The following is a 23,125-nucleotide window of genomic DNA, read 5'->3' as shown; positions in this document are numbered from 1 at the left end:
TCACTTGGAGCCCACTCTGGTCCAGTTTTGCGCCTCGCTTGACAAACAACTTGACTGCAGTGCATGGTCAGGGCGGCGGTAATTGTGAAAATCATTTCGATGTCACAACTTGGCAGGCTGTCGTAAGGTTGATTGCGGTGACGCACCACTCCTCTATGGAGCTAAGGGGTTGACAAGCCAGCTTGTGCCAACCTCCCTATCAACTTAGGCTGAAGACGTGGTTCAAGGAAACTTAGAACTTGGGTGCTTGGGCCTTTGGTTGAATCCGATTGAGCAGCATCGCTCAGAATTCCAATTCTTCCACCTCCATTCCGCACGTCACGCACGTCTTGACAGTCATGCCCTCCTCGTTCTCGACCGTTCGCCCCCATTCATGCACATGTCGGCCCCCTCCGCCCACAGCATCGCCAAACTTGCTTGGTGCCCCATTCTTGTTGCCGAGTGTCCCTGCCTGTCGTCGAAACGCTTCGGTCCTCGTCTTGCGCTTTAAGTCTAGCAGTTTCTCTTTGAACTTTGCCTCTTTCCGAGCCTTCTTCTGGGACTCGCGCCGTTCGTATTCCGCGTCCAGCGCTTCTGCTGAACCCCATTTCGTGCCGAGGGCGTATTCTTCTACCTGAAACCTCAAGAAGAGCATCATGTCGTGCCAGTGGGATTTGTGCGGATTTGGCTTGTTCAAATGAGGAAGCAGTTCGGGGTCCCGCAGCTCGGCTGTCAAAAGGGGAGGCGAAATCTCGTCAGTATTTCAAATCATACCAATCTGCGTGAAAGAGAAACGAGGCTCGACTTACGATCTGTCAGGAGATAGTCTTCTTTGCACTCTGTTTTGGTCAACAGAGAATATTTTTCGGGATATTTATCTTTGCATTTGTTGCATACGCAGATGTGAAAGACTTCTTCCCACACAAAGTCAATCTCCAGACTTCCGCACTCTCGGCACTTCTTCCTTGTCTTTTGGTCGTCCAGAATACTGATGCCCGGTTCGAAGGGGCCTGCTTTTAGCCTCCTCAAGTTTTGTAGCGTTTTTTGCTTTTCCCATTCTTGGATCGTCATGCCCTTCGGTCTCGACTCGTCTGCCTGACCGGGCTTCTGAACACCTAGTGCATAGTTGTGAGGGTCGTCCTCCATAGAGAGGAAGCCACCTTTTGTGTCCGTCATCGAGCTCATGTTGTAGTCTACAAATTTGGTAAACTTCTTTGCCGGTCGCAAGGCGGCCTCGTCTCCCACATTACGCCCATCACGATTATTGCCAGCCGCAATATCTCCCGTCGAAATTTCGTTGAGTGGCCGCTTTCCATTTGCGGGTTTCGAGACGTGCACATGTTCGGTAGGTATGAATCCAGCAGCTGACTTGGGAAGCACCTCCGCAGTTCCCGAGGCTCGCTGCTCAGCTTCTCGCTGTTCACGGATGGCTTTGGCTCGTAGGCGACTCTCTTCCTGTAGGATTTTTGTGCTCTGGTTAGCCGGGGAATCCTCTAGATATCTAGGAAGCAAACGTACAATGCGCCTTGTCATCTCTGGGGTTTTCGATGACGTAGCTTGCGAACTGGTCGCAGCTGCTGGAGGCGTGACTGGACGCTCCATTGTGTATATGTATCGAAATTCGCAGATGCAGTAAAAGAACAAATTATCAAGACTCGGAAGTAGAACAAATGCGCGAAAACTTGCAGGAGCTTAAAACTGTGAGTGATGCACGGTTGAAATATGAAGCGCGGGAGAATGAGGCGCGGGAGGGGCAAAAGACGTGACTCTAGAAAATCGCCCACTTAACGCGAAGTAACGTGACTTGGTAACTTGAGGCAATGGCAACGAATCAGGAAGTATCAGGTACCTGGTAAGTTGGCGCTTTATATTCCATTCTCGATACTTCTAAATTGATAATGAGCAAACAAGGGAAGCACTGCGAAATAAGAATGGTCACATCAGGATACGTCACTAAACATGCAAAATGCAAGGAACAAAATGAGATGTCAGAGATTAATCATTACGGACCAGTATGATTAAAGATCAAAGCGCCAGATAATATATATGCCAAAACAAAGGTAGTACACATTATCGAATCCGAACCCGCGCCCAGAAGAGCCTTTTTTGCCTGCTCATATATGATACATCTATTCTGTAGAATCCTTTTACTCCTCCTTGGCACCGCCGCGACCGGCCTTCTCGGCAGCCTCGACAGCCTTCTTGTCGCTCTGGACAGTGCCGTTGGCACCCTGCATGGCGCTCATGAAGCCCTGGGCGGCCTTGAAGGGTCGCTTGAGATCGCCAGAGGCGGGTTGGTTAAAGATGTGGATCTTGGCGAGGTTGCCCTCGAAGACACCCTTGAGGGGGATAATGCTCTGGATGACGAGGGGGTTGGTGTATTTCATGTAGAGGTGCATGAAGGACATCATGGCGATACCCATCAGCTGGCCGCGCCAGAGCTGGCGGAGCTGGTTGGAGTCGTAGGCGTGGATCGTGGTGGTGACGAGCTTGCCCTCCTCGGAAGAGCCCATGGGCGCGGGCTCAACGTACTTGAGGGTGGTCATGTCTAGACAAAGAAACGCATGTTAGAGGACTGGACAAAAAGACAAAAAGGCAGCGGTCCGGGAGCCAATGCTTTTGCGCAGCATCAACTCAAAGACCGCCCATGAGTCAGAGACGTACCCTTCTTCTTGTTGATCTGGAACTGGATGTAAAAATAGAGAGCAGCGATGATGACGTTGCTGCCAATGTAGATGGCGCGGACGAGGTTGAGCACGTTCTCGTCTTCGAAGGGGATCTTTTTGGTGACTTGCATCATACCAAGGATGATCATGAGGTTGGTGCTGGACAGGGGAGTTAGCGAAATGTTCCAATGCGTATTCCTCGAAGTCGCCATCGTTTGTCGCGCCGTGTCTTGCGACGAGGTTTTTCGTTGCGTCTTTCTTCTCGTGCCTCGAACCTCGTCTCTCGTCTCTGCGACAAACGAGCGCAACCGAAGCGATTCTTGTATGTACTTACATCTGAGGACTGATACCCATTTTGGCGGCGACTGCAAGCGCAGTGATGGTCAAAAGAACAATCAAAAGGAAAGTGGCAAGCAAAAAAGAGGCCCGGATGCTGGCTTGAGAGCGATGGAATGTTCCTCTTTGTAAGGGAAAAGGTTCGTTTCGTTTGTCCTTATACCAGAACTTTTTTTGGGGCTTCGCTGGCCTTTCCGGCGATGGGCACCACCTTTTTCCGGGGGCGAATCGGGGCCCCGCTCCAAGCAGATTGGCAGATAAGGCCAACAGCGGCGGGTGAAGGCGTGCAGCCAATTCTTTTTGTTTCCGACGCCTTCGATTGAGATTGGCTGGGCTCTTGTTACTGTTACTGTCCCTTGAATTAGAACATCCATACTCCATACAGGTACCAATAATAGGAATTGCACACAAGAATAAGCAGCACAGAACTGCATCTGGCCAATGCCTCCAGTTCTCTCAAAGAGACTCAAGCCATCAAAAGCTCATGATTTCCGAATGCGTCGGATAAGACACTTTTCCCTCGCTTTTATCTCTTTTGTTTCTTGAATCTCACGTGCACGCGTAACCCAATCTCCACGTTTTACAGCTCCGGATTTTCAACGTCCTTTGTGTTACATTCCAGAAGCATCAGCCATGCCTCAGCAAAACACTTACACGACAATGGAAATGTCAAACATGGAAGTGGACTACTATTCTTTTTTTGTGATGACATAACAGCAGATTATTTATGGCTGCCCCATGTGATGAACGGATCCCACTGCTCTTGCGCCACCGCGATATCATGGACAATCCTCTTCAAAGAGCGCTGTTGAGAGTCATCCGTGCTTCAACTCCATCAGAATGCACGAGCAACAACTCTTCAAAGACAATCGTCGAAATCCCAAGATGCTACTCCACCAGGATTCCAAAAACGGCGATTCTTCAAAGACGGCCACTGACAACTCTTGCATCATTCCCTCGTCTCTTCAATGGATTCTCTACCTGTGATCAAAGGCTCAAAGCCACCGCTTTGCCATCATGTTAGTGAGAGTTTCTAAAAACACCACACGACCAATTTCAACATCACCGAATTGCAGTATTTAAGATGGAGGTTATCTCGTCGTCGGAGACTGTTCTCCTCTCTCGATATCACACCAAGGAATTCATATCCATATCCGTCACTACAGCACGATATATCCCTTCTGACACAAGATATATGTTTACTCTTTGGAAGACAAAGTCCAAAACCACCTGCAAGACAAAGTCCAAGACAACCTCGAAAACCATTTGGAAAATGTGTGGCGGCGGTCATTCTCATTCTCACTCTCCTCGGGGCAGGAGCCGTCAATCACACTCCCACCACTCTCACTCTCACTCTCACGGGAGGCGAGGAGGTGGTTGTGGCGGCCACAGTCACGGTCACGATCACGATGATCACCCGTCTAACGGCCGCTATGAACCGGAACTTGTCCAAATCGCTGTGCCGGAGCCAGAAGCAAAGCCATACGTATGCTACTGCACCGGCCCAATCCCCCCGATGCCCGCGCCAAACTGCTATCCGATGATATGCTGCTACAAGGACGCACCGCCCAATTGCAACTGGCCGGTTATGCCTCCCAACTGCCTCCCTCCTCCTTGCCTTCCTGCCCCTTGCCTCCCTGCCAACTGCCTCCCTGCCAACTGCCTCCCTGCCAACTGTCTACCGCCGGGCAGTTTTTCATACGTCTGCCCTCCTCCCCCGGCTTCCGATGAGTTCAGACTCGAGGTAATCGACACCAGCGACGGAAGGAACCGCGCTCGCAACGGAGAGAAGTACACCATCACGATCGACTCCAAGGCCACGATCGACGACGTTTTCTACATGGTCGATTGCCACAACGAGAAGGATGTACAAGTGCGATGGAAGAATGACCTTCTCGAGGAGCTGACGCAGGAGATTCGGGTAGGCGAACTGAGGCGCAATGCCAAGTGTCTCGTTGTCATGGACTTTTGCTGCGGTCACTGAGTATGCCAGCCGAGTTGCCTATGACGAGGCAGAATGGAGGAGATAGAGGAACGGATGTTTTTGCATGGATGCTGTGACGACTTCAGCTTGAGATGACATGGTAGTATGATAGACTTGTATGAGTTTGAGTTTGAGTGGTTTTTGTTAGGTAGTATTTGGATCTATTTTTATTCATGTTTGCTTGTTTATTTGTAAGTAGCATGGGCTCGTCTGCCCTTATCGAGAAAAATCACAATATCATCGAGTTTCGTATCCCAAACGCCCGTCGTCGTCGTGATTGCAACAGCTCCCCCCCAAAAAGTTCCACCAGTCAGTCATCGTTAAACTCTCCGATTGTCCATCTCCCGAGACACAATGCAACACACGCGCACATGGCAACCCCAACCCCCCCTCCCCACAACGGATGGAGAAAACCCGAGACCAGGGTTCGTTTAATTAAAAACTGGCAGAAAATCTCGAGACGCCATCTTTGTGTGCAGAGCGCCGTTGAAATGAGATCTATACCGTGACTCATGCACCCACTTTTCTTTAGGCAGAACACCAGGGTGGTTGACAGCCGCAGTTGACAACTCTCTCACACAAAGTGCTGCTGCTCTTAGACTATAACCCCCAAGACTCTTTCGCCTTGCTCGTGGCATGTTTTATCCCGCTTACTGGGCCCTGAGTAACGAAATCTGGCAATTACCGAGAACCCGTTTAAGCATTGTGCTCCGCCTAGTTAGGAACTTTTTTCGGCATGCCGTGCTGTAACTGGTTTTAGCCCCTGTTCTGCTGTTGGAGAGTTGCATGTTCCTGTCTAAAAGCGCGCAAACCGTGGGTTTCTTGAGAACTAATGACTCAAGACAGGATACAGCATTCGTGTAATACCCTTTTTGGCGAACAAGTTGCATTTAACCTCGGCAACAGTTGACAGATGTTCAATTACCTGCTTTCTTTCTCTTCTCCAGAACAGTTAAAAAATAAATAATTGAGAGCATGTGGCTTTGGATGCCTGGAGAGACTGCCTACATGTATGACTTGCACAAGTTCTCGGTTCTGAAAAGAGTTCGTATTGAGCCAAAGCGCGCGTGATTGACGGCGCTGCATGTAAGTGGCTGCATGAGCGTCCTCGCGCCGGAACATTATCATCAGTGCAGTAGCAGCATGCACATGCATATGCTAATGCCAGAGGGGAGGGGGCGTATGAAGACGCTGCGAACCGTAACATGCCTACGCTTTGTTGCCTATCTAGGTACCGAATAGAGATCATTTACTAATGTGCATGCACCAAAGAAGCCATCACCGGTGAACAATCCAGCCCTTCAAGCTGCCCGTACTTTCGGATCCGAATAGATTCTAGGGCGACCATGTCCGGTACGGGGCTTCGGCTGTGGCGCAGGCCAGCGCCGCCACCAAAGCCGCCGTCCTGGTTTCCCGTTCCAGGTTTCGTCTCAAATAGTCTGTCCCAGGTTCCCAAAAGGAGGATGCCACTCGTATCGTATGACGGACTCGTATCGCGGGCGGTTAACCTCTTGCATCCTCGTATCGTAATCCTGACGGCACGGCACTTGAGAGATCCGGCGAGACGAGACGAGACGAAATAAAGTAATACGGGCCTCTTGATTTTGTTATCTTACCGCACACCGCGTATTCGATACGCTACCCGGTAAGCATAAGGCTCTAGGGATGAGACAGGAGATCCTTAAGTGGGATGATGATGACTAGCACAATTTGGAATTTCGGTGCAGTTTCGGTGCAGTTTCTGGACAGTACCTGCATGTAGTGGCTATTTTGCTGGCGACATGGTTCTTGAAGTAAGGCGGAGAGCAAGGTGTTATTTGTTTAGTATTTCCCCGCGGGGTTACGGAGTGCCTTTCATACATGTAACGACGGGACCCTCTCTGATGGGGAGATGTTAAATGACCAATGGTTAGGCATATTCACCCATTCGCCTCCAGGAGGGAATTAAAATCACCTCCAATTATCCGTCAAATAGGAGCTATATCCGATGCACTACGGCAAAAGCCTGATATCAGCTCCTCGCCTCACGGATCACCACAAGAGGATGCATGGCGATCATGGTGAGATTGCCACGCCCAATCAAACCAACGCCACCCCTGGTACGACTTATATACGATCTGCTTCATAATGCAAAGCCAAAGAGCAAAGAAGTGATGACAGTTGAGACCTGAAAAAACACCACAAACTCGTTATTGTACTACGTAGTAAGCCATGCAGCCCTACGAGGCTCATGGGAAGCGAACTCCGTATGACAGCATCACATACCGTCTCACCCTAGACATACATGTACTCCATTCCGTGATAGCATGCGGTGTAAGATGAATGGAAGGATGAAGGCTAACTGGCTCAGCCCATGCCGGGAATGCGACGCTACTGTTCGGCTACGGCTATACTCCAGACTACTGGATAGGGCAACCATGGCGCCTATTCACACTGGTTTGGTCCGGAGCGGCGCAGGTGACCGGCATGGCTGTGCCTTTCGCTCTCGGTCTGCCGGAATAAGCCCGTCGAATGCGCATCCTCGCCCGGGTGAGTTAATTGCAACGCTTCTGTGACTTTACCGTGCGTTTTTTTTTTGTTTCGTTTCTTCATTTGCGTGTTTGGGGTTGTGTCTTTGTTCTAATTAAAGAGCGCGTGAAGATGTGTTGGTTCGGTAGTCGTTGCGTCATACCGGGATATTAGATGAGGTCTTTTGTCTTGGGTGGACAGATCTAGGCCCTCTAGCTAATGACCCCATGACGATGATTGACACTGGGGATCAGGAAACGTATTCCCAATCCATGAGAAATGAAGGAATTGGATAGTGCCAGCACGGAGAAGAACCGAACTGCCAACATTACCCATGACAGTCAAGGATAATTAGTGCCTCAATTTGTTTCGTTTCTTATCGGCATCGTGACAACTGTCTTTAGTGTCTCAGACAACACCCGCAATACGATGTACGATGCGCCACGGCCCCCAGCCAAGCCATGCTCGAATGCCTCGCTTCATGTTCCCATCGCAACTTAATCTTTCATCTCGCAGGGTAAAAAAGGGACACGTCGAGAGAGCTGCAGGGCCCGTGACGCCAAAAAACCGCTGACGGCACAGCCACCGTGTCCATCATTTCTCAACGGCCTCGTTGAAGTTTGAATGGCACCAGGCTGCTTGGATCCTTGGCCTTGCGGACTTTTGTTGTGGCACGCAAGCCACGCCTTTAGACTCAGATCCTGCCTCTTGTATGTGCACCCTTTTCTTCTTGCACGACTCAGTCAGTCAGTCATTGGCTTTTGGGCACTTGGCACTTTGCTGTAAGACATGGTGCTCGGTGTATGCGGTGCGTATTGCGAGTTGCTGGGATGAATTGGCTCTTTTTTTTTTTTGGTGTTCATGGTCATTCGCTTGCTTTACACGCACACCCTTGAGGTATGACTCTTGTTCCGCCTTGTTTTGCCCAACCTTGTCTCTTCTTTTTTTGTTCTCTTTTCTTGTTTTCCAAACTTCTAGACTCGTCTACTCACATTGTTTATTCCGCCTCATTCTTTTTTAATCGCTCAAGACACCATGCGCTGTGAGGCATTATCCATTATCCCAGCGTTCTTCGCATCACTGCTGTCATCAGTATGCAGAGCTTCAAACAGCGCTGTAACCACTTTAACCCCCCTGTAATACTGCCACTCTCTTTCGGGCAGCCCCACCCACGGGAGCCTAGTTCTAGCGCCAAGAGCGCTCCACCCCTCATTAGCTGTGGCTCCACCGCCTGCCGCAACCGCAGCCCGGAGTGCGACTTTGTCAGCAGGGCCGGCCTATCACGGCACCCGGATTCTTTTCCTTCATACTTCGGGCCATGAACCATCTCAACCTTCGATTTCTTCCATCATCCGCATGATACGCCTAGGCGCTGCCCGTTCGCACACGCAAATCAGGCTGCCGATGCTCCCACGCCCCTTTGATCTGCTCGGCCCTACTGCCACTCCCTCCATCCCCCCCAGCCCCAAGCAGCATGGCGCTCCCGAATCTGGCACAACCCAGACAAGACAGACAGTCACAGCCATGGCCTCTTTTTTCCCTTGGTGGAGGAATCGGCCGGAGGGGCCAGGGGGATGGATAACCACATCGACTATACAGTGGAGAAAGCGCGCGGCTGCCTGGCTGGCTGCTGTCAAATCCTCCGGCATCCCAATCGAGATATAAGAGGCCTTGTTTGGCCTGAATTAAAAGGTTGAGTTCACTATCCGTTCAGTCACTACATTGAATCATTGCACATCACATCACAGCGTTATACGCATACCATAAAGAGCTCTTGATCAGGTCTTGCATTGCATCGTGGCATCTCTCGTTCTTCTCTCGTTCCTCCCTCTTCTGGTTCTGTCAATGGGAAGCACTGTTGGTTTACAACTGTCTCAACAACGACACTCGTTCTCTTGTTTAGACCTATAGCCACTGGATAGGATAATTGAAGCAACCTAGTTCTTCTCTCGTCTCATATTCAGCCTTGCCGTTTCATCACTACCACACGAGCACAGAGAAAGCCTAGCACAGCCCTTAACCATGTTCAATACCTTCAAGTACGACCCCGAGACCAAGAGCGTCCAAGAGCTCAGGCGGGCGTCAGACCCCATTTCTGCTCGATCAAGTCAGCATCAAGCTTGCAATAACTGCCACGCTAAAAAGGTAACAAGATGCAGCATAATGCCACTGCCAAATAAGTCCTTTCCTTGTTGTTTATCCAACGCTAACCTCCCATTCCCTTCTACCAGCTCAAGTGCAGCGGCGACAAGAATGGATGTGAACGCTGCATCGCCAGCCAGCTCGTCTGCGAATACACCCGATCTCCTTCTCGCAGAGGCGGTAGAAAATCCAGCGGCAGGAATTCCACTGACAGCCGTGAGTTAGCCGGCGGCGACAGCAGCCCTGGCAGCCACTCTGGCAAGTCAAGGCATCGGAGCAGCAAACATCCCCAATATTCTGGGGCTGGCAGCAGCAAATCCAAGTCTCGATCTGGCGACTATGGTGATGCGTTGGACCTATTAGATCCTGACACGCTCGGTCCTGATGATGGATTCGACTTGCGCACTCTCTCTCTAGAGGGTAGCGGCGACGCCATGGGTTCAGATGGTACCTACGGGAGCGGCGCTTATTACGGCCAACAGCAGCATGGCGGAGGCAGCTGGCAGCAGATGCCCTCTCACGGACAATACGGCGAGTACATGGGCGGCTCCAGCTCCAGTGGCCAAAACTACGAGGGCGGAGAGTACTACGAAAACTATGACGAGTACGGACAGTACCACGACCAAAACGACCCCCGATACTGGGGTGGCCACCAGCAGCAATAGCGGCTTGCTCCTGGTTTCCCTTTGAGTTTTGTGTTTTTACATGTTTTATGCATTTTGCGTTGCGTTTTGCGAGTTGCATCTTTCTGCATCTCTCTTTCCTTTTTCCTTTTTCCTTTTCCCTTTTCCCTTTTCCCTACTTTTTCCCTTTGTCTTATTTGTCACATTAGATCTGGCCCCGAGCGGCCATGTAAGTGAACACCTTGGTGAGGATTGCAGCGCGTCTGATTTCATGCCTAGAATACCCCTGTACAGCATCAACTTGTATATTTAAGAACCCTATTTCCTTTGCTCTTTTTTATTTTTTCCTTTTCATCATTTCATTCTGCGTTTTGTCTACTGTTCTCTGGCTCACCACATCATTTCCCCCTGTGCCCCCTGCATGACGTATTCCGTCTGCAGCGTTCAGCCTTGGGAAAATAGATGCTGGGTTGGGCCGTGTACTTTTTTGTCATTTTCTTTTTAGATGGAGGCTATGCCGGTAATGGGCTCATGATTGGACGATTTGGATTGGCTACATACTTTTATAGACCACTTGCTTTTGTAAGCTTAGTTAGATTCGATGTTACACTTGGATTCAACGTCGATGCATACATCCTTTTTGGTCAGATGGCATTTTCTGCCAGTCTCGTAGTTTCTCTTTTCTCCTTTCTGAAAGTATTCTGATGGAATAACATCCTTTGCTCATTGAAACCATGTATAAGGCAGGCAACTACCCACGAGACCCCGAGTTGACTCATCCTCGCAATCGCATCTGCAATACGTGTGAGTCGACACACTCTCGTGACGTTCCTGACCAACAAACCGGCTCAGGTACCCTTGCTCCCCACCCCTTACAAAGTACAAATGAAGAAAAATTAAAAATAAAAACCCGGAAAAAACTCTGGAGGCGGGAATGAAAATGAAACGAAACATGTAGTATGGTACGTGATGACTACGTCAACTCGTGGATTCAGCCCTGCGATAGGCCCTGGCGAAGTATGGATGTGTGTGCCGCAGGTGTACTGCCCATCGGTCATGACCGCACCCCCTTTTATTCTTTCGATCCTACCTACGGTAAAAGTAAAAGGGTACCTTAGCTGTAGTAAGGTGGGTGGGTGGTAGTAGAGCAAGGAGGAAGTTAGTGCTGGAGTACAGTAGCAGGCAGGCACCAGATGCCATCGTGCAGGCTGGAATCGTTGGCTGAACGATGATTGGTGTTTATGTTTCTTGGTATGGGTTGCATGGTTTGTAGTAGTGGGTGCTTATTAAGTAAGGATCTAAGTGGTTTTTTTGCCGTGTTGGGTGCCTTGCATGGGTTTTGAAGATGGGGGGGCGTGTGTTTCCAAGAAAGCGGTTTATATTGAGATGGGTGGGAGATTGCATCCTTATTTACTTTGTCTGTAGGCGTTCTTTTACTGGAAGAGATGGGAAATTGGGAGCAGGAAGAGTTCTTGAAACTGCGTGTATTAGGACGGTTATTATGGCAATTGCATAGAGTCTTTTTGTTTTTTATCTCTCATCTTGCTTTCAGCTTACATCAACGTTGCGTTGCGTTTCTAGTTCCACAAGACACAAAAAGCCGCTTATGCCAATCCTTCTGCCGCGTCTCCCGGGTACTCTCCAAACCAACAACAAAACAAAGAAGAGAACCTGGGAATCAAAGCAAAGCAAACGAGGAGTCACGAGGGAAGCGTATCAGACCATGTGAACAGGCTGATATGAACGTTGCCTGCGTAAGGTACGTACGTGCGCTCTTGTGAGCTCTTTTCCGGTGGCGCTCGGATGTTCCGATGTGATGCTTTGTCACGATGCGAGGCTTCTTAGGCAGCCGAAGGATTCTGTCTACGTTGCCAAATTTTTTTTATAGGCTGCACTTTTTGTACTTGATGGTCTTGTGACTTGAACTGCAATTTGTTGAATATGCAGTGCTCCACGAACGATGTAGAGACCAGCTGGGTGTTTATTACATGCGTCTTGTTGAGTGAGGAGACGAAATTGCTGAGATTTGCAATGGCCTCGGTTGTACCGAGAATGGTGTATAATCTAATCTATTCTTCATCCCTTGAGGAGAAGCTCTATTCGTAGCTTGTATAAATCAACTTACAAGACGCTCGCAATTTAGTCCAGTTGCAGTTTTAGTCGTTAGCTCATCATCATGTAAACGCCATGCGCAACCATCAAATCACAAAAAACTAATCGATATCCGATGCCGAATCTTGGTGGTTTTCACATCACTCTAACGACGGCATACTGGCCATCTAGTTGCAAGTCTGAATGCAACGCCCTAGGATGCACGTTTGTCTTCAGTGACCTGGGCCGAAGCAGGCGCCTTTAATTTCGGACGGCTTGCGTCCAAGTACGCCTTGTCATCGTCTCTAATCGTCTTGAACAACGCCCTCGCAATAACCAGTCGCAAAACAAGGGAAAGAAGCGAAGTGAGCATGATGCCGCAGGCAGCAAGAAGCTGAATGCCAATATACTTGCCAGTACTGTTGAGAATGGCACCCGATATAGGCGGGCCAATGAGTGATCCAATACCCTTGAGGATGGACACCATGCCCAGTCTAGTCCCCAGACGACTCATATCTGGAGTAATGGAGGTCAAAACCACGGATCCCAGAGCTACTACACTACCGGACCAAAAACCATATAGAACGGCAAAGGCAATGTTACCAGCTGCATTTGTCACGCTGATCCAGTAAAAGACGCTTGCACTACTCAAGGCGCATACGACGACGTACGTGTCCAAAGAACCAACCTTGTCTGCAACGAACCCGGGTATGATTCTGCCAGGGATGGAAGAGGCGTTGAGAATAGGCAACAGATATGCGGCCAGCACGTGGCCCTGCATGCCATGCAAGACGGCATAGCTCTGCAGGTAATAAGGCGGGTTAAAGAATGAAAGATTGTTAAAGAAGATGGCAATGCAGTAGAGGAGGTATGTCTTCTCCTTGAGGGCCGAAGAGTCCCAGAACCAGCGGATGGAGAAGCCGTTCTGCTGCCACCCGGGCTTCTTGGCCGCCGTGCGGGGCCGGATGATGATGAGCGCAAAGGAGCACATTGCAAACGCCATGAGCCCCATGACTCTCATGGTCCAGCCGAAGCCTATCTGCGGCACGAGGTTCTGGAACATGAGGGGATACAGCGTTGCGCCAAGACCACTGCCCACGGTGGCGAGGCCCATGGCTCTAGCTCTGCGTCTCTTGAAGTACATGGGCACAATGGCAATGGAAGGGATGGAGAGACAACATGTTCCCAAGCCGAGGCAGACTCCCTGGGCCAGAAAGATTTGCCAATAGCGCGTGCTGATGCTGGTCATCATGAAGCCCAGGGTGACGAGAAGCGTTCCAGCGGCGAGCAGCGCGCGACAGTACCCTGCATCGTAGAGCGGGCCAATGACAGCTCCAACGGACATTAAGCAAAACACTTGGATGGACCCAATCCAGGAGATGGCCGAGGGCGTAGAGTCCTTGAGGAGGTCTGTTTCGTAGTAGTTTTGGAAGACACCAAAACTGTTGAGTAAGCCCCTGAATAGCATACAGATTAGCACATGTCGACATGTTGACAACCATTCTTTGACGAGTGAATTTTGCCATACAGGTGATTGAAATAGAGAGCGAATGAGGCCACGACTTGTAACCACGCCTGTAATCCGCCGTCCGGAGGCGCATTGCTGTCGTCCTGACCATTGTTCTGGGCCTGCTGCTCAAGTGGTGCTGACTGTTCAAGAACGCCCGCATCGGCCGCACCGACAGGCTGCGGCTCCATGGAGTTCTGCTCTTGGATCTGGATCTGAGACATGACCGGGGTTCTCTCGTAAGTTCGAACGCCGTAACATGAGAGTCGAGTCCTGCTCGGTATCGAGACGAGCAAAGACCAAAGGCTAGTAGCTGGATATATGCACGCGCGATTGATAAGAGACGGGGAGCCGCGTCCGGATGCCGGCTCGTCACGTCGTAACTCCGCACGGGTAATTGGTAAGGAAAAGCATGATCTTTGCAGGGAATAAGTCGGGAGATGAAGACGGATAATGAATGCTGTTGCTAGCTAGCGCATTGCGGGGGGCTTTTTAGACGAGAGAGCCGATGGTGAGGACGAGGACGAGATGCTGGAGTTGTGAGCATCTTGAGAGGAAGTTGGAAGGTGAGAATTGGATGTAGTAAGAAGATGCCCAGAATTACGTTGGATACCTTGGCGTTTGGTGTTTTGACCATTAATATGTCGTAGGGATAGGATTCGATGCATGTGACGCCACATGGGAGAGGCTTGGAAGGGGAGCAATGAGATGGATTACATCAGCCATCATCCACCTATGAGATGAGATGGACGAGATGCTTCACAGGGAGTCAAGAGAATACAGGTGACTGGTATATACTGCATGACTGCCTTCACCTTTTGGCTACCGACGAACATGCACGAGTATGTAACCATTACCAGTATGTATTTCGTACGTAGAACCCTGGCTGCCAAAGCTCACGCATTAGATCCGAGACGCTACGGGCGCTTCAGGAAGGCCTTTGCTTTGCCTCATGCACGAGAATCTGCAGCATCCCTCAACAGCCCAGCAGGGGTGGTTCAGTCTTCAGGCGTCAGGTAACAGTGGCCAAACCTCGTCCCGTGATCAGTCGAGATTTTGGGACGATTTCCAACAAGACGGGGACATTGGGCGCCCAACTAGGTCGAATAGGGTATCAAGGTATGTAGGCCAATACTGTATATACGCCATAAGCATGAGACAAGAGACAAGAGACGAGAGTATAGTAATTAAAAAAAGAAAAAAGAGTTGCCGCTTGCGTACGTGCACCTTGCATCTTGCAGCACTGTGGCTGGCATCAATCAACTGACGATCCCCTTGGAGCAAAACAAGAAAAACAAGCCACATACGACGTAGGCTCCCAAGCCGCGGAGCAATTGGCTTTTTGGCGATCTTGTATTTCCGCCTCGATCAAAGGCGGGCTTACTCGCTTGTACCGGAAATATTGCTTCAGCTAGTAAGAGGGTGTGTTACTACTCGTACATGTGCTAGAGTAGCTTGCGTCGGTGCCGCTTCGGCTTCTTCGCGTCTTTCGACGATTGGGCTGACAATTGGAATTTTCTAATCCCACCTGAGCCTCGGTTTACGAATTCATCGAAAAAAGAAGCAACAGCGTCGTATTCCAATTATTATTTCTGCAGCGTTGTCGTCGCTAGCTGAAGCAATCTAGGCTTGCATGGCTAGCTCGCGGCCTGAGCGTAAGGCTCGGTGACGAAAACCGGTAGCTTGTCGCGTGTAATTTATTTTTGTTGTGTGTTTCATACGAACCTACACTTTGGGCGAGTAGAGCAAAAACAAAGCAACCTGAAGCAAATCGTAATAACGGGGAAACTTCTAGCTTTGGGCTTTTGGGGCGGGTTTGGTTTTGCCACTTCAGGCCAGAAAGCGCGAAATAATGGCTGGGCTCGTTGCAGGTTTTCAGGTTCTTTGTTCTACGGATTTAAGCTGGAGAGAAGGGAGAAAAGGACTTGGCCCGAATGGGGAAATTGCTCTGCGGGCGAGACGGAGAGTTTTCAACAAAGCAAGCTCTGTACGGAGTACAGTATCAGTAATATTCTACAATGTTCTGTACACTTCATCATTAACGGAATGTCTTGAGGTGGTAGAGACAGAGACAGAGACAGAAGCAGAGACACATGCGGCACTGTGTCGCGTGGGACAAAACGCAGAGCAATTTCCCAATTTCTAATTTACCTTTCGGCGCAACAACCCCGTACAAACGCCATTTGTATCAAGCAAACGGAGCGGGCTGGTTTAACTTGCAGAAAAGAGCTCCGAACTCCGTGGTCCCTGATGTTGGAAGCAATTAATAAGACCCAAGTGGATTGGTAATGGGCCAACTGCCGGAGCTGGGCTGCAGTACTTGGGAGGTACAAGCAGATACAGGGGATTAATTCTTGTGCGCGCTTTTGCCTTTTTTGCGCCTAAAATACGGAGTACCTGATTTGCATTATGTGGGATGGAGTTGGAGAGCCAAGACTGAATCACGCCTAGAAGGATTCCATTTATTCTTGTGATTTTATCTATTTATTTATTTTATTTATTTAGGTATTTATGTCCGTAATTTTATATTAAGGCACATGTGCAGGTCGCTCATAGCTCGCGTACTACTGCGGCCCTTCCGCGTCTAAAAGGCCCTCAAAGTCGTCAAACCCATATCCGGCCGTTCCAGTAATTACGGCTTGTGGCCGGACAGGTCGACAGACGAGACGAGATCCGCTTGCCATCCGGGCCGTCTCGTCTCCTTTTGCGATCAATAGAGTGTAATTGTCTAGATCTCGCGAAACGAACCCCCTATTCTATGGGGTGCTCCTACTACATCCATGCCGTCAGGTGACGGTGGTTTGTATCGTAGCAGCCGGAATGGCTGGGCGAGTACATACTCCGTACACACACGCGTAACTCTGTCTTTGGGGATATTGGGGGGTTGCATGTCACATGTAATAATGAGAGATCCTGGCGCTGCGGCTGAGGAGAGGTCGTTTGGGGTAAGGTAGGGACACGTACGGAGTACCAGGTGATGGGCATGATGATGTGCGTGCTTGACCGGGTCTTGTCAGATTACTTGCGTCGTCGGTGACGGGCATGACTAGACGGGAAGGTTGCACGAAGTTATGCCTACGAGTTATGGATGTTCTCGGTATCGTAAGCATCTGTACTATTCATGGATGGGGCATATCGTGTTGACCGTACTCGTATGACGGCCTCGAGTATTGACATGAGGTTGCCCAGCTGCTTGGGACTGCAAGGTAAAGACAAAGCACCCAAGGTAGAGATATGTCGTAGAAGGCATCAATGTCTCGCTGATTTCGGGGTATTCCTGCATGGAGTCTTGGGTCCTAGCCCGAAATCCGAATTCAACCTCCTTTACACCTGATCACCAGGTCTGGCACGCAAGGCTCGGGACGGATGGGTGGCCGTGGATGGAGGAGATTCCGCGTCTTCTGTGTTCCGTACCGTAGGATCGGGCATTTGCTCCCACTCACATCGCATCTCAGCAGCCAACCCCCATCAGGGCATTCCGGGGAACTTATTGCGATGGAACGAAGCCCGATAGAACCTGAGCCTCCTTGGCAACCTTGGTTGGGTGCATGTACGAGTAGGATCGTAGGCACCACTAGGTACGGCTGAGTCGTTCCAAGTGATCCGAGAGGTTCTCGATCCCAAGATTGCATCAAACAGCAAATCGCTGCAGCCACCCGTACACCAACCAGTCACGGAAATCACTAAGGGATCAAAACTTGATATCATCGTGCAGCGTGCTATTTTATTTTTTACTCGTCATCCTTTTTCCTTCGGCGGCCGATGGTCAGCGCGGGGTGGCTTGTGAGGAGAAGAGACATGGGAGAGCTTCTCCTCACTCCCACAGTCGTTGACGTCTTAGCTTCCCCCTTGGCTTCACCTTAATAAAGCGCGAACGCTTCCTAAGCTACGTAGCAATGGTGAATAACTTGGACATTTGTCGAGTTGGCCTGGACAATGCATCCCGCGTGTGTCATTTCCGCATCCAGACATTGGTGAAAATAGGAACACGGATCCCTGCAATTTGGGTCAAGCAATCTTTCACATGGACAGCTGTGCTGCGTGCTAGAGCCGGTTTACAGCGAATGAGAGAAGACGCAGCAAATCTCGGGTCTCCGAATGACATGACCAGAGCCATCTCCATCTCAGGGTCCAATTGCGTGGGCGACGGTGGCCTGCATCCCTGTGCCGCGGATGCTTAGTGTTTGCCTCGGTGGCGTCTTTGGCCTGACAGCTCCTTGAGACACACAGGCGCCTCCTCTAGCTAGCTAGCTTGAAAGGGGAGATGAAGTGAGGGAAGAAAAGAGATGAAATGTCAGCGCATGCAGTTGTGCGTTGGCAACGAGGCCAAAGAATTGAGCCGTTGGTAGAGCCATTTCACCACATGTAAAGACACCCATCTGGAATTGAGTCGCGTGAGCACATACAGGGACACTTTTGGCGGCCCCAATCGGACTTGCAGCGGCGATCCTTGGTCAAATTGTCTTCAGTATCACCATCAGTCCATATTTAAACCATCAATATTGCATGTCTCCCTGCATGCATATGTACATGTAGGTAGAAAAGCTGCATCCTCCAGCGGGCTGAGAGCCATTGGTGTCCTAGAACTGTGTTGAGCAAGGCTCCAGCTAGCCGCCCAGCCACCAGCAGAAATGCAATGGATGGCGCTGGGATCCTTTGTCCAGACTCTCGCCACAGAGGAACAAGCTTTCTAATTCGACGACTTAACGAAGGGGGGCCTGCGGGCACAAGCAGCTGGAGAAGAAGGGCGAGTAAATTGGAGTATGTATGCCTATGTATAGACGCGTGTACGAGTACTGTGCAAAAAGTGGTTGGATGATCCAACTCTGGACTTTTCATCAAGTCTCCGTCCCCCATACCTAGTAGACTGGAGTAAATTAGGTCCACCGGTACTTGAGGTCCATTGAATTCTATGGAGGTAACATTGGAACATCATGGAGCCAGCACTGGAGACATTCGAACCATCAATCTGCTTCATAAGCCTATGGAAGCAAATTCGTCGTGGACCGCCGTGGAAGTGCCTCAGTCATGGTACAGCACTAACCGCCCGCTATCTGAGCATTAGACCCAGCCTGACCTCGCAATTAGCAAGCTTCAATGGCTCTAGGTCTTGTTTTTCCCTCTCTCGCTCTCGTTCGAATCCCGAGAAAAAAAAAAAGAGGTCCGCTGCAGCCGCGATCCGAGACGGGAACGGCACTAACAACGTCCGTGAATACTGGCGCAGTACCTCCAGAGTACCAACCAGCCCGATGAGATGAGTCTGGGCCAACAGTGAACCTAATGCACTAAAATTGCCCGCTAGCTCGCAGCACAGCACAGCACAGCTTCACTGTACGATTGATACTGGCACCGGTACGAGTACAGTAACTGGCACTGCACCCCACCCTCAAAGTGCAGAGCTCAGGCCCGCTCCAGCAGCCGACCCACCGCGATGCCACCAATTCCGGCCCCAAAACTGGAAAAGGGCTCTAATGCACTCGAACCAGACCTGACCTGACCTCTTAGTACATACTTGTACACATGTACATAAGCTGTTGCAGACAAGGGTTGTGGGATGTGCATGGGGGGCAGTTTTAAAATGGGTATGAGAGAGGTCTGGTGTTCTGGCTGCTGGGTACATGGTACCGCCGGAGCATGCGATGTTCTACGTAACGAGTACATGTCGTCACCACTTGAATTCACCCGTTAGCTGCAGTACCAAATACTCGCCCTAATACGCCACCGCACTGTACCCGCTACCCTCGCGCTCGCATGTCGCGCCTTGGACCCTGCCCGGTACCTACGGCTGCTCGCCTGTGCCGGTACGTACCTACAGCACCCAGCAGTGCACAATGCCCTGTAAACCAACCCCCATGCCCCGTCTCAGTCGACCTCCAAACCTGGCGATCTCCCTCCCACATCCATCCTCCCACGCGACCTTGCCTGTTCTTCCTGACCGAAGCCTGCAACTCTCCTCGTACTTACATTTACACTGACCTGCTCCCACTCTCGTCAAGATGGCTTCTCAACTCCCTCTTGATTCTTCCAGAAGGAATCCTACGATCCTTTAGGCCTTGCCCGCTAGCAGTGCCTTGTGAAGCCATTGTCGACCCGAAAAATCCTTGCTTCATACCATCTGCCCTCTACTCTTAACTCTACTCTTCTCCCTCATTAATCACGGTCCCAAGACTTGAATCTCGCCTTTGCTCCTATTCACGACTCTCCTCTTGAACAAACGGACTTGCCTCAATACCTATCCTCCATACCGTCATCCTTCCAGCCTCGAACTTTACAGAACTCTATCTGAACACTACATTCAAAGTTGCCGTGATTCAAGCATAGAGTTCTCCAACTACACCAAGCCATCAAACCTCAAACTCGGCTGCGCAGACAACAGAATCTACCGATATACCTTCTAAAACGACGCGAGCTGGTCGGCATGGCACTAAATATCCTCTCCGACAATACTGTCCTCCCCTTTGCCTCCGAAACTCCCCTCACCTCTCCCCAACTGTTTCCCACCCTGCTTCCGACGCAAGATCACGACTTGATACTCGAAAACCTCTCCTTTTCCATGTCCGAGATGAAGACGCAAAGTGTCGTGGATGACCGGACTCTGATCGAGGAACAAGCCGTCTCACGCACTCAGCGTCGCGCTGCTGTTCAGCAGACGCTGCCGTCTTCAACGCTACCTAGGGCTAGTGCTATGTCTCGTGAGTTGCTCCACACTTGTCCTTGTCCTTCTTTTGTATGACGTCTGAACAGGACTGACCATTTCCCAGGCTCTACATCAAGTGGATCAGTAGTATCAGTTACTGCAACAAACGTCTCAGACTTCCCGGCAGCGCCCATGGATGGTAGACCAGTCAATTTTGGCTTGGTTGTTCCTGGTGTTTACCGAAGCAGCTATCCCAAGAAGGAAGATTACCCCTTCTTGAAGAGCTTGAAGCTGAAGACGATAGTGTATGTATTGACATCTATCCTTGTCGCTCACTCTTGAAGCTAACCCCATCTTAGTACCCTGGTCAAGAAAGATGACCCCGATCACGAGCTTGAGTCCTTTGTCGCTGCCAATGGCATCCAGCAGGCCGTCTTCAACATGAAGGGGACAAAGAAAGAACCAATTCCGCCCAGCACCATGGCCGCCATCCTCGAACTTGTTTTGGATCGAAAAAACTATCCTCTCATGATCCATTGCAACCATGGAAAGCACCGTACCGGATGCGTCGTCGCCGTTGTTCGCAAGCTGTCTGGCTGGGGCCTCGACAGAGTCGTTGACGAGTACACCACCTATGCCTCCCCCAAGGTTCGGGAATGTGATGTTGAGTACATTACCTCATTTCAGCCCAGCTCGCTCGAGATCACATTGGTTCGGTCGGTCCATGCCGAAAATCCGCGCTTCGGCCCACTCCAGGTGCGGTCATTTATGAGGACCCTTTTGTTCACTGCCGTAGTCACGACAATATGGCTGGTGTCTGGTTCTCGCATGGCCGTTCAACGCAACAATATGTCCAGCTAGGACGACTTTTCGGAAGAGTCAGGAAAGGTTAGCTGAAAGGTGTACTACGTTATTGCGACTCCAGCTTTTTTTCTATTCATGACAGCGACACCCGAAAGAATTGCAAACAAGAACGAAGAGAGAAAGAGAGAGAGAGAAAGAGAGAGAGAGAAAGAGAGAGAGAGAAAGAGAGAGAGAGAAAGAGAGAGAGAGAAAGAGAGAGAGAGAAAGAGAGAGAGACGCGGTATCATAACCGCAGATATAGAACAAGGTTTACGGAACATTCTATTATTACCAGTGTTGGGTGTTGCATGGGAAAGGCATCACGGTACAGATTTGTACTTGGGATCTTATGGGTGGGGATTGGGCTCGCAGAGACTTCAAGAGCTGAGACGATCTGCGAATCGGCGTTTTTTGTGTTGATGATGGTATTCTTCTTCTTGTTTCCTTTGTCGACTTTTTTTTTTTGCTAGAAGAGGTGGCGATGTAAAAGCACACGATAGTTGCGCTTTGCATGCTAATTAACTACCCGGTTTGCCCCATCTCGCTTTTTTACTATCATATCATCATTGTCATCCTTGGTGTTGTGGATTTGGGAAGTGGATATTGAACCCTTTATCCAATATTTGTATAGACGGTAGTGGCTCACACTTACTTGGAGGCTATTTGTGCGAGAAACACCATTGGCCTGTGGTTGAATACTAAACATATTTGTATCGCCAATTCAGCTAAAGTGTGGTATTGTGAATTTTGCGTAATTTTGATTCCACGCTAAACATGTGCAAGTAGGTAATAGTATACATCTCATTACTCCGACCCAAATGAAGTCCCAGTCGTTCCCTAAGTAGTCGTACAATACCCTCCCCATCTCCATCCAGCTTCTGCCACGTAGTTTTTCTTCCTTTCTCCTCTAACCCCAAGCCTCGCCCATTTTTTTTTTTCGTTCATTTCACTTCTTGTCGTCAAACTGCCCCCACCGATTCCGGCTCTCCCTCTCGTCCCTATCACGATCCTTGCTGCCATGCAGATATACCCAACCGCCCGCCACGCAATTCGCCGCACCGAGCCCGACGGCGGTCCCGCGCACGACTCCCCGGATGCTGAATTTTGCGCGGAGGGTCTGGCGCCGTCGGAGGGCGAGCAGGGCGTAGAGGCCGGACCAGGCGGCGGTGAGGCCTGCGCTGGCGGTTGGGTAGCCGGAGAGGTTGAGGTAGCTCGAGAAGAGGAGGGTTGGGGTGAAGAGGGTGAGGGGGAGGGGTTGGAGGGGGCGGGCGTGGAGAGCGGTGATGAGGGTTGCGAGGAGGGAGGGGGGGAGGGAGGATGCTGTTTGTGAGAGTTAGCGGTCGAAGATGAGTTTTTGTGAATATGTGTGTGTTTGTGAGAGTTGTTAAAGATGTTATATGTGAGATGAGGATCTGGAGACGATTTTTTTGGTGTAAGATGGAGGATGGGATGGGGTGAGAGAGGACTTACAGCCCCATTCGGTGAGACGCTCGGTTATGGATTTTTCGATTATCTCTTTGTCGGACGCCATGATGGGGGTTTGTGTTGGCGTTGAGTTTTATGTGTGTTGAGATGTGGTTTTATTTTTTTCATGTGAGATTGCCAGTATCGATGGGTGAGGTTGAATGTGACGTGATGTATCTCAGCGAAGATGACTAAGCATTGCTTTCTACAGCGCGGATTCACTGGTTGACGCTTGCAGAGTTGGAATTGGGATTTTACAGATTGCCTCTAATAATCGACTTGATTATTTCGGAGTTTAGGAATAATTACCTCAATTGAGGACTCATTTATTGCACAATGGTTGGA

General features: G+C 50.2%; 7 protein-coding genes across 7 annotated transcripts; 3 read left to right on the top strand and 4 right to left on the bottom strand.

Moving 5' to 3' along the window:
- Nucleotides 1-29: 29 nt before the first annotated feature.
- V8C40DRAFT_74414 (DNA repair protein RAD14) lies at nucleotides 30-1,742 on the bottom strand. Its single transcript, XM_083223379.1, has 3 exons — nucleotides 1,498-1,742; nucleotides 789-1,434; nucleotides 30-708 (listed from the first exon to the last, which is right to left on the bottom strand). Exons 1-3 carry the CDS (start codon nucleotides 1,579-1,581, stop codon nucleotides 284-286), a joined length of 1,155 nt encoding a protein of 384 aa, XP_083069731.1. The 5' UTR covers nucleotides 1,582-1,742; the 3' UTR covers nucleotides 30-283.
- A 224-nt stretch (nucleotides 1,743-1,966) lies between these two features.
- On the bottom strand, nucleotides 1,967-3,141 carry V8C40DRAFT_253080 (inorganic phosphate transporter Pho88). The gene is made up of 3 exons (XM_083217523.1): nucleotides 2,980-3,141; nucleotides 2,644-2,804; nucleotides 1,967-2,527 (listed from the first exon to the last, which is right to left on the bottom strand). The coding sequence occupies exons 1-3, from the start codon at nucleotides 2,997-2,999 to the stop codon at nucleotides 2,127-2,129; spliced, it is 582 nt and encodes a 193-aa protein (XP_083069730.1). The 5' UTR covers nucleotides 3,000-3,141; the 3' UTR covers nucleotides 1,967-2,126.
- A 224-nt stretch (nucleotides 3,142-3,365) lies between these two features.
- V8C40DRAFT_253079 (uncharacterized protein) lies at nucleotides 3,366-5,217 on the top strand. The gene has a single exon (XM_083217522.1). It carries the CDS (start codon nucleotides 4,066-4,068, stop codon nucleotides 4,963-4,965), a length of 900 nt encoding a protein of 299 aa, XP_083069729.1. The 5' UTR covers nucleotides 3,366-4,065; the 3' UTR covers nucleotides 4,966-5,217.
- A 3,573-nt stretch (nucleotides 5,218-8,790) lies between these two features.
- Nucleotides 8,791-10,886, top strand: V8C40DRAFT_253075 (Zn(II)2Cys6 transcription factor domain-containing protein). The gene is made up of 2 exons (XM_083217521.1): nucleotides 8,791-9,618; nucleotides 9,705-10,886. Exons 1-2 carry the CDS (start codon nucleotides 9,496-9,498, stop codon nucleotides 10,278-10,280), a joined length of 699 nt encoding a protein of 232 aa, XP_083069728.1. The 5' UTR covers nucleotides 8,791-9,495; the 3' UTR covers nucleotides 10,281-10,886.
- Nucleotides 10,887-12,443: 1,557 nt separating this feature from the next.
- On the bottom strand, nucleotides 12,444-14,348 carry V8C40DRAFT_74349 (major facilitator superfamily domain-containing protein). Its single transcript, XM_083223378.1, has 2 exons — nucleotides 13,858-14,348; nucleotides 12,444-13,786 (listed from the first exon to the last, which is right to left on the bottom strand). The coding sequence occupies exons 1-2, from the start codon at nucleotides 14,058-14,060 to the stop codon at nucleotides 12,544-12,546; spliced, it is 1,446 nt and encodes a 481-aa protein (XP_083069727.1). The 5' UTR covers nucleotides 14,061-14,348; the 3' UTR covers nucleotides 12,444-12,543.
- A 5,346-nt stretch (nucleotides 14,349-19,694) lies between these two features.
- V8C40DRAFT_253070 (tyrosine phosphatase family-domain-containing protein) lies at nucleotides 19,695-21,515 on the top strand. The gene is made up of 3 exons (XM_083217520.1): nucleotides 19,695-20,528; nucleotides 20,598-20,778; nucleotides 20,833-21,515. Exons 1-3 carry the CDS (start codon nucleotides 20,255-20,257, stop codon nucleotides 21,332-21,334), a joined length of 957 nt encoding a protein of 318 aa, XP_083069726.1. The 5' UTR covers nucleotides 19,695-20,254; the 3' UTR covers nucleotides 21,335-21,515.
- A 524-nt stretch (nucleotides 21,516-22,039) lies between these two features.
- Nucleotides 22,040-22,942, bottom strand: V8C40DRAFT_253068 (uncharacterized protein). The gene is made up of 2 exons (XM_083217519.1): nucleotides 22,787-22,942; nucleotides 22,040-22,636 (listed from the first exon to the last, which is right to left on the bottom strand). Exons 1-2 carry the CDS (start codon nucleotides 22,845-22,847, stop codon nucleotides 22,263-22,265), a joined length of 435 nt encoding a protein of 144 aa, XP_083069725.1. The 5' UTR covers nucleotides 22,848-22,942; the 3' UTR covers nucleotides 22,040-22,262.
- Nucleotides 22,943-23,125: the final 183 nt, after the last annotated feature.

Source organism: Trichoderma camerunense, assembly GCF_050948025.1.
Source record: "Trichoderma camerunense strain CBS 138272 chromosome Unknown V8C40scaffold_17, whole genome shotgun sequence".
Taxonomy (NCBI): Eukaryota; Fungi; Ascomycota; class Sordariomycetes; order Hypocreales; family Hypocreaceae; genus Trichoderma; species Trichoderma camerunense.
This window is presented reverse-complemented; position numbering and strand designations above follow the sequence as displayed.

Bases quoted from the DNA above. Each gene is read 5' to 3' on its own strand.
- V8C40DRAFT_74414 (XM_083223379.1), bottom strand. From the start codon at position 1,581: ATGGAGCGTCCAGTCACGCCTCCAGCAGCTGCGACCAGTTCGCAAGCT. The intron at 1,435-1,497 runs GTACGTTTGCTT...AAAATCCTACAG, and splicing joins CAGAGATGACAAGGCGCATT to GAAGAGAGTCGCCTACGAGC. The intron at 709-788 runs GTAAGTCGAGCC...CCCTTTTGACAG, and splicing joins AGACTATCTCCTGACAGATC to CCGAGCTGCGGGACCCCGAA.
- V8C40DRAFT_253080 (XM_083217523.1), bottom strand. From the start codon at position 2,999: ATGGGTATCAGTCCTCAGAT. The intron at 2,805-2,979 runs GTAAGTACATAC...TCCCCTGTCCAG, and splicing joins ATGGGTATCAGTCCTCAGAT to CACCAACCTCATGATCATCC. The intron at 2,528-2,643 runs GTACGTCTCTGA...TTCTTTGTCTAG, and splicing joins CCAGATCAACAAGAAGAAGG to ACATGACCACCCTCAAGTAC.
- V8C40DRAFT_253079 (XM_083217522.1), top strand. From the start codon at position 4,066: ATGGAGGTTATCTCGTCGTCGGAGACTGTTCTCCTCTCTCGATATCAC.
- V8C40DRAFT_253075 (XM_083217521.1), top strand. From the start codon at position 9,496: ATGTTCAATACCTTCAAGTACGACCCCGAGACCAAGAGCGTCCAAGAG. The intron at 9,619-9,704 runs GTAACAAGATGC...CCCTTCTACCAG, and splicing joins ATAACTGCCACGCTAAAAAG to CTCAAGTGCAGCGGCGACAA.
- V8C40DRAFT_74349 (XM_083223378.1), bottom strand. From the start codon at position 14,060: ATGTCTCAGATCCAGATCCAAGAGCAGAACTCCATGGAGCCGCAGCCT. The intron at 13,787-13,857 runs GTATGGCAAAAT...TATGCTATTCAG, and splicing joins GCTCTCTATTTCAATCACCT to GGGCTTACTCAACAGTTTTG.
- V8C40DRAFT_253070 (XM_083217520.1), top strand. From the start codon at position 20,255: ATGGCACTAAATATCCTCTCCGACAATACTGTCCTCCCCTTTGCCTCC. The intron at 20,529-20,597 runs GTGAGTTGCTCC...ACCATTTCCCAG, and splicing joins TAGGGCTAGTGCTATGTCTC to GCTCTACATCAAGTGGATCA. The intron at 20,779-20,832 runs GTATGTATTGAC...ACCCCATCTTAG, and splicing joins TTGAAGCTGAAGACGATAGT to TACCCTGGTCAAGAAAGATG.
- V8C40DRAFT_253068 (XM_083217519.1), bottom strand. From the start codon at position 22,847: ATGGCGTCCGACAAAGAGATAATCGAAAAATCCATAACCGAGCGTCTC. The intron at 22,637-22,786 runs GTAAGTCCTCTC...TCTCACAAACAG, and splicing joins GCGTCTCACCGAATGGGGCT to CATCCTCCCTCCCCCCCTCC.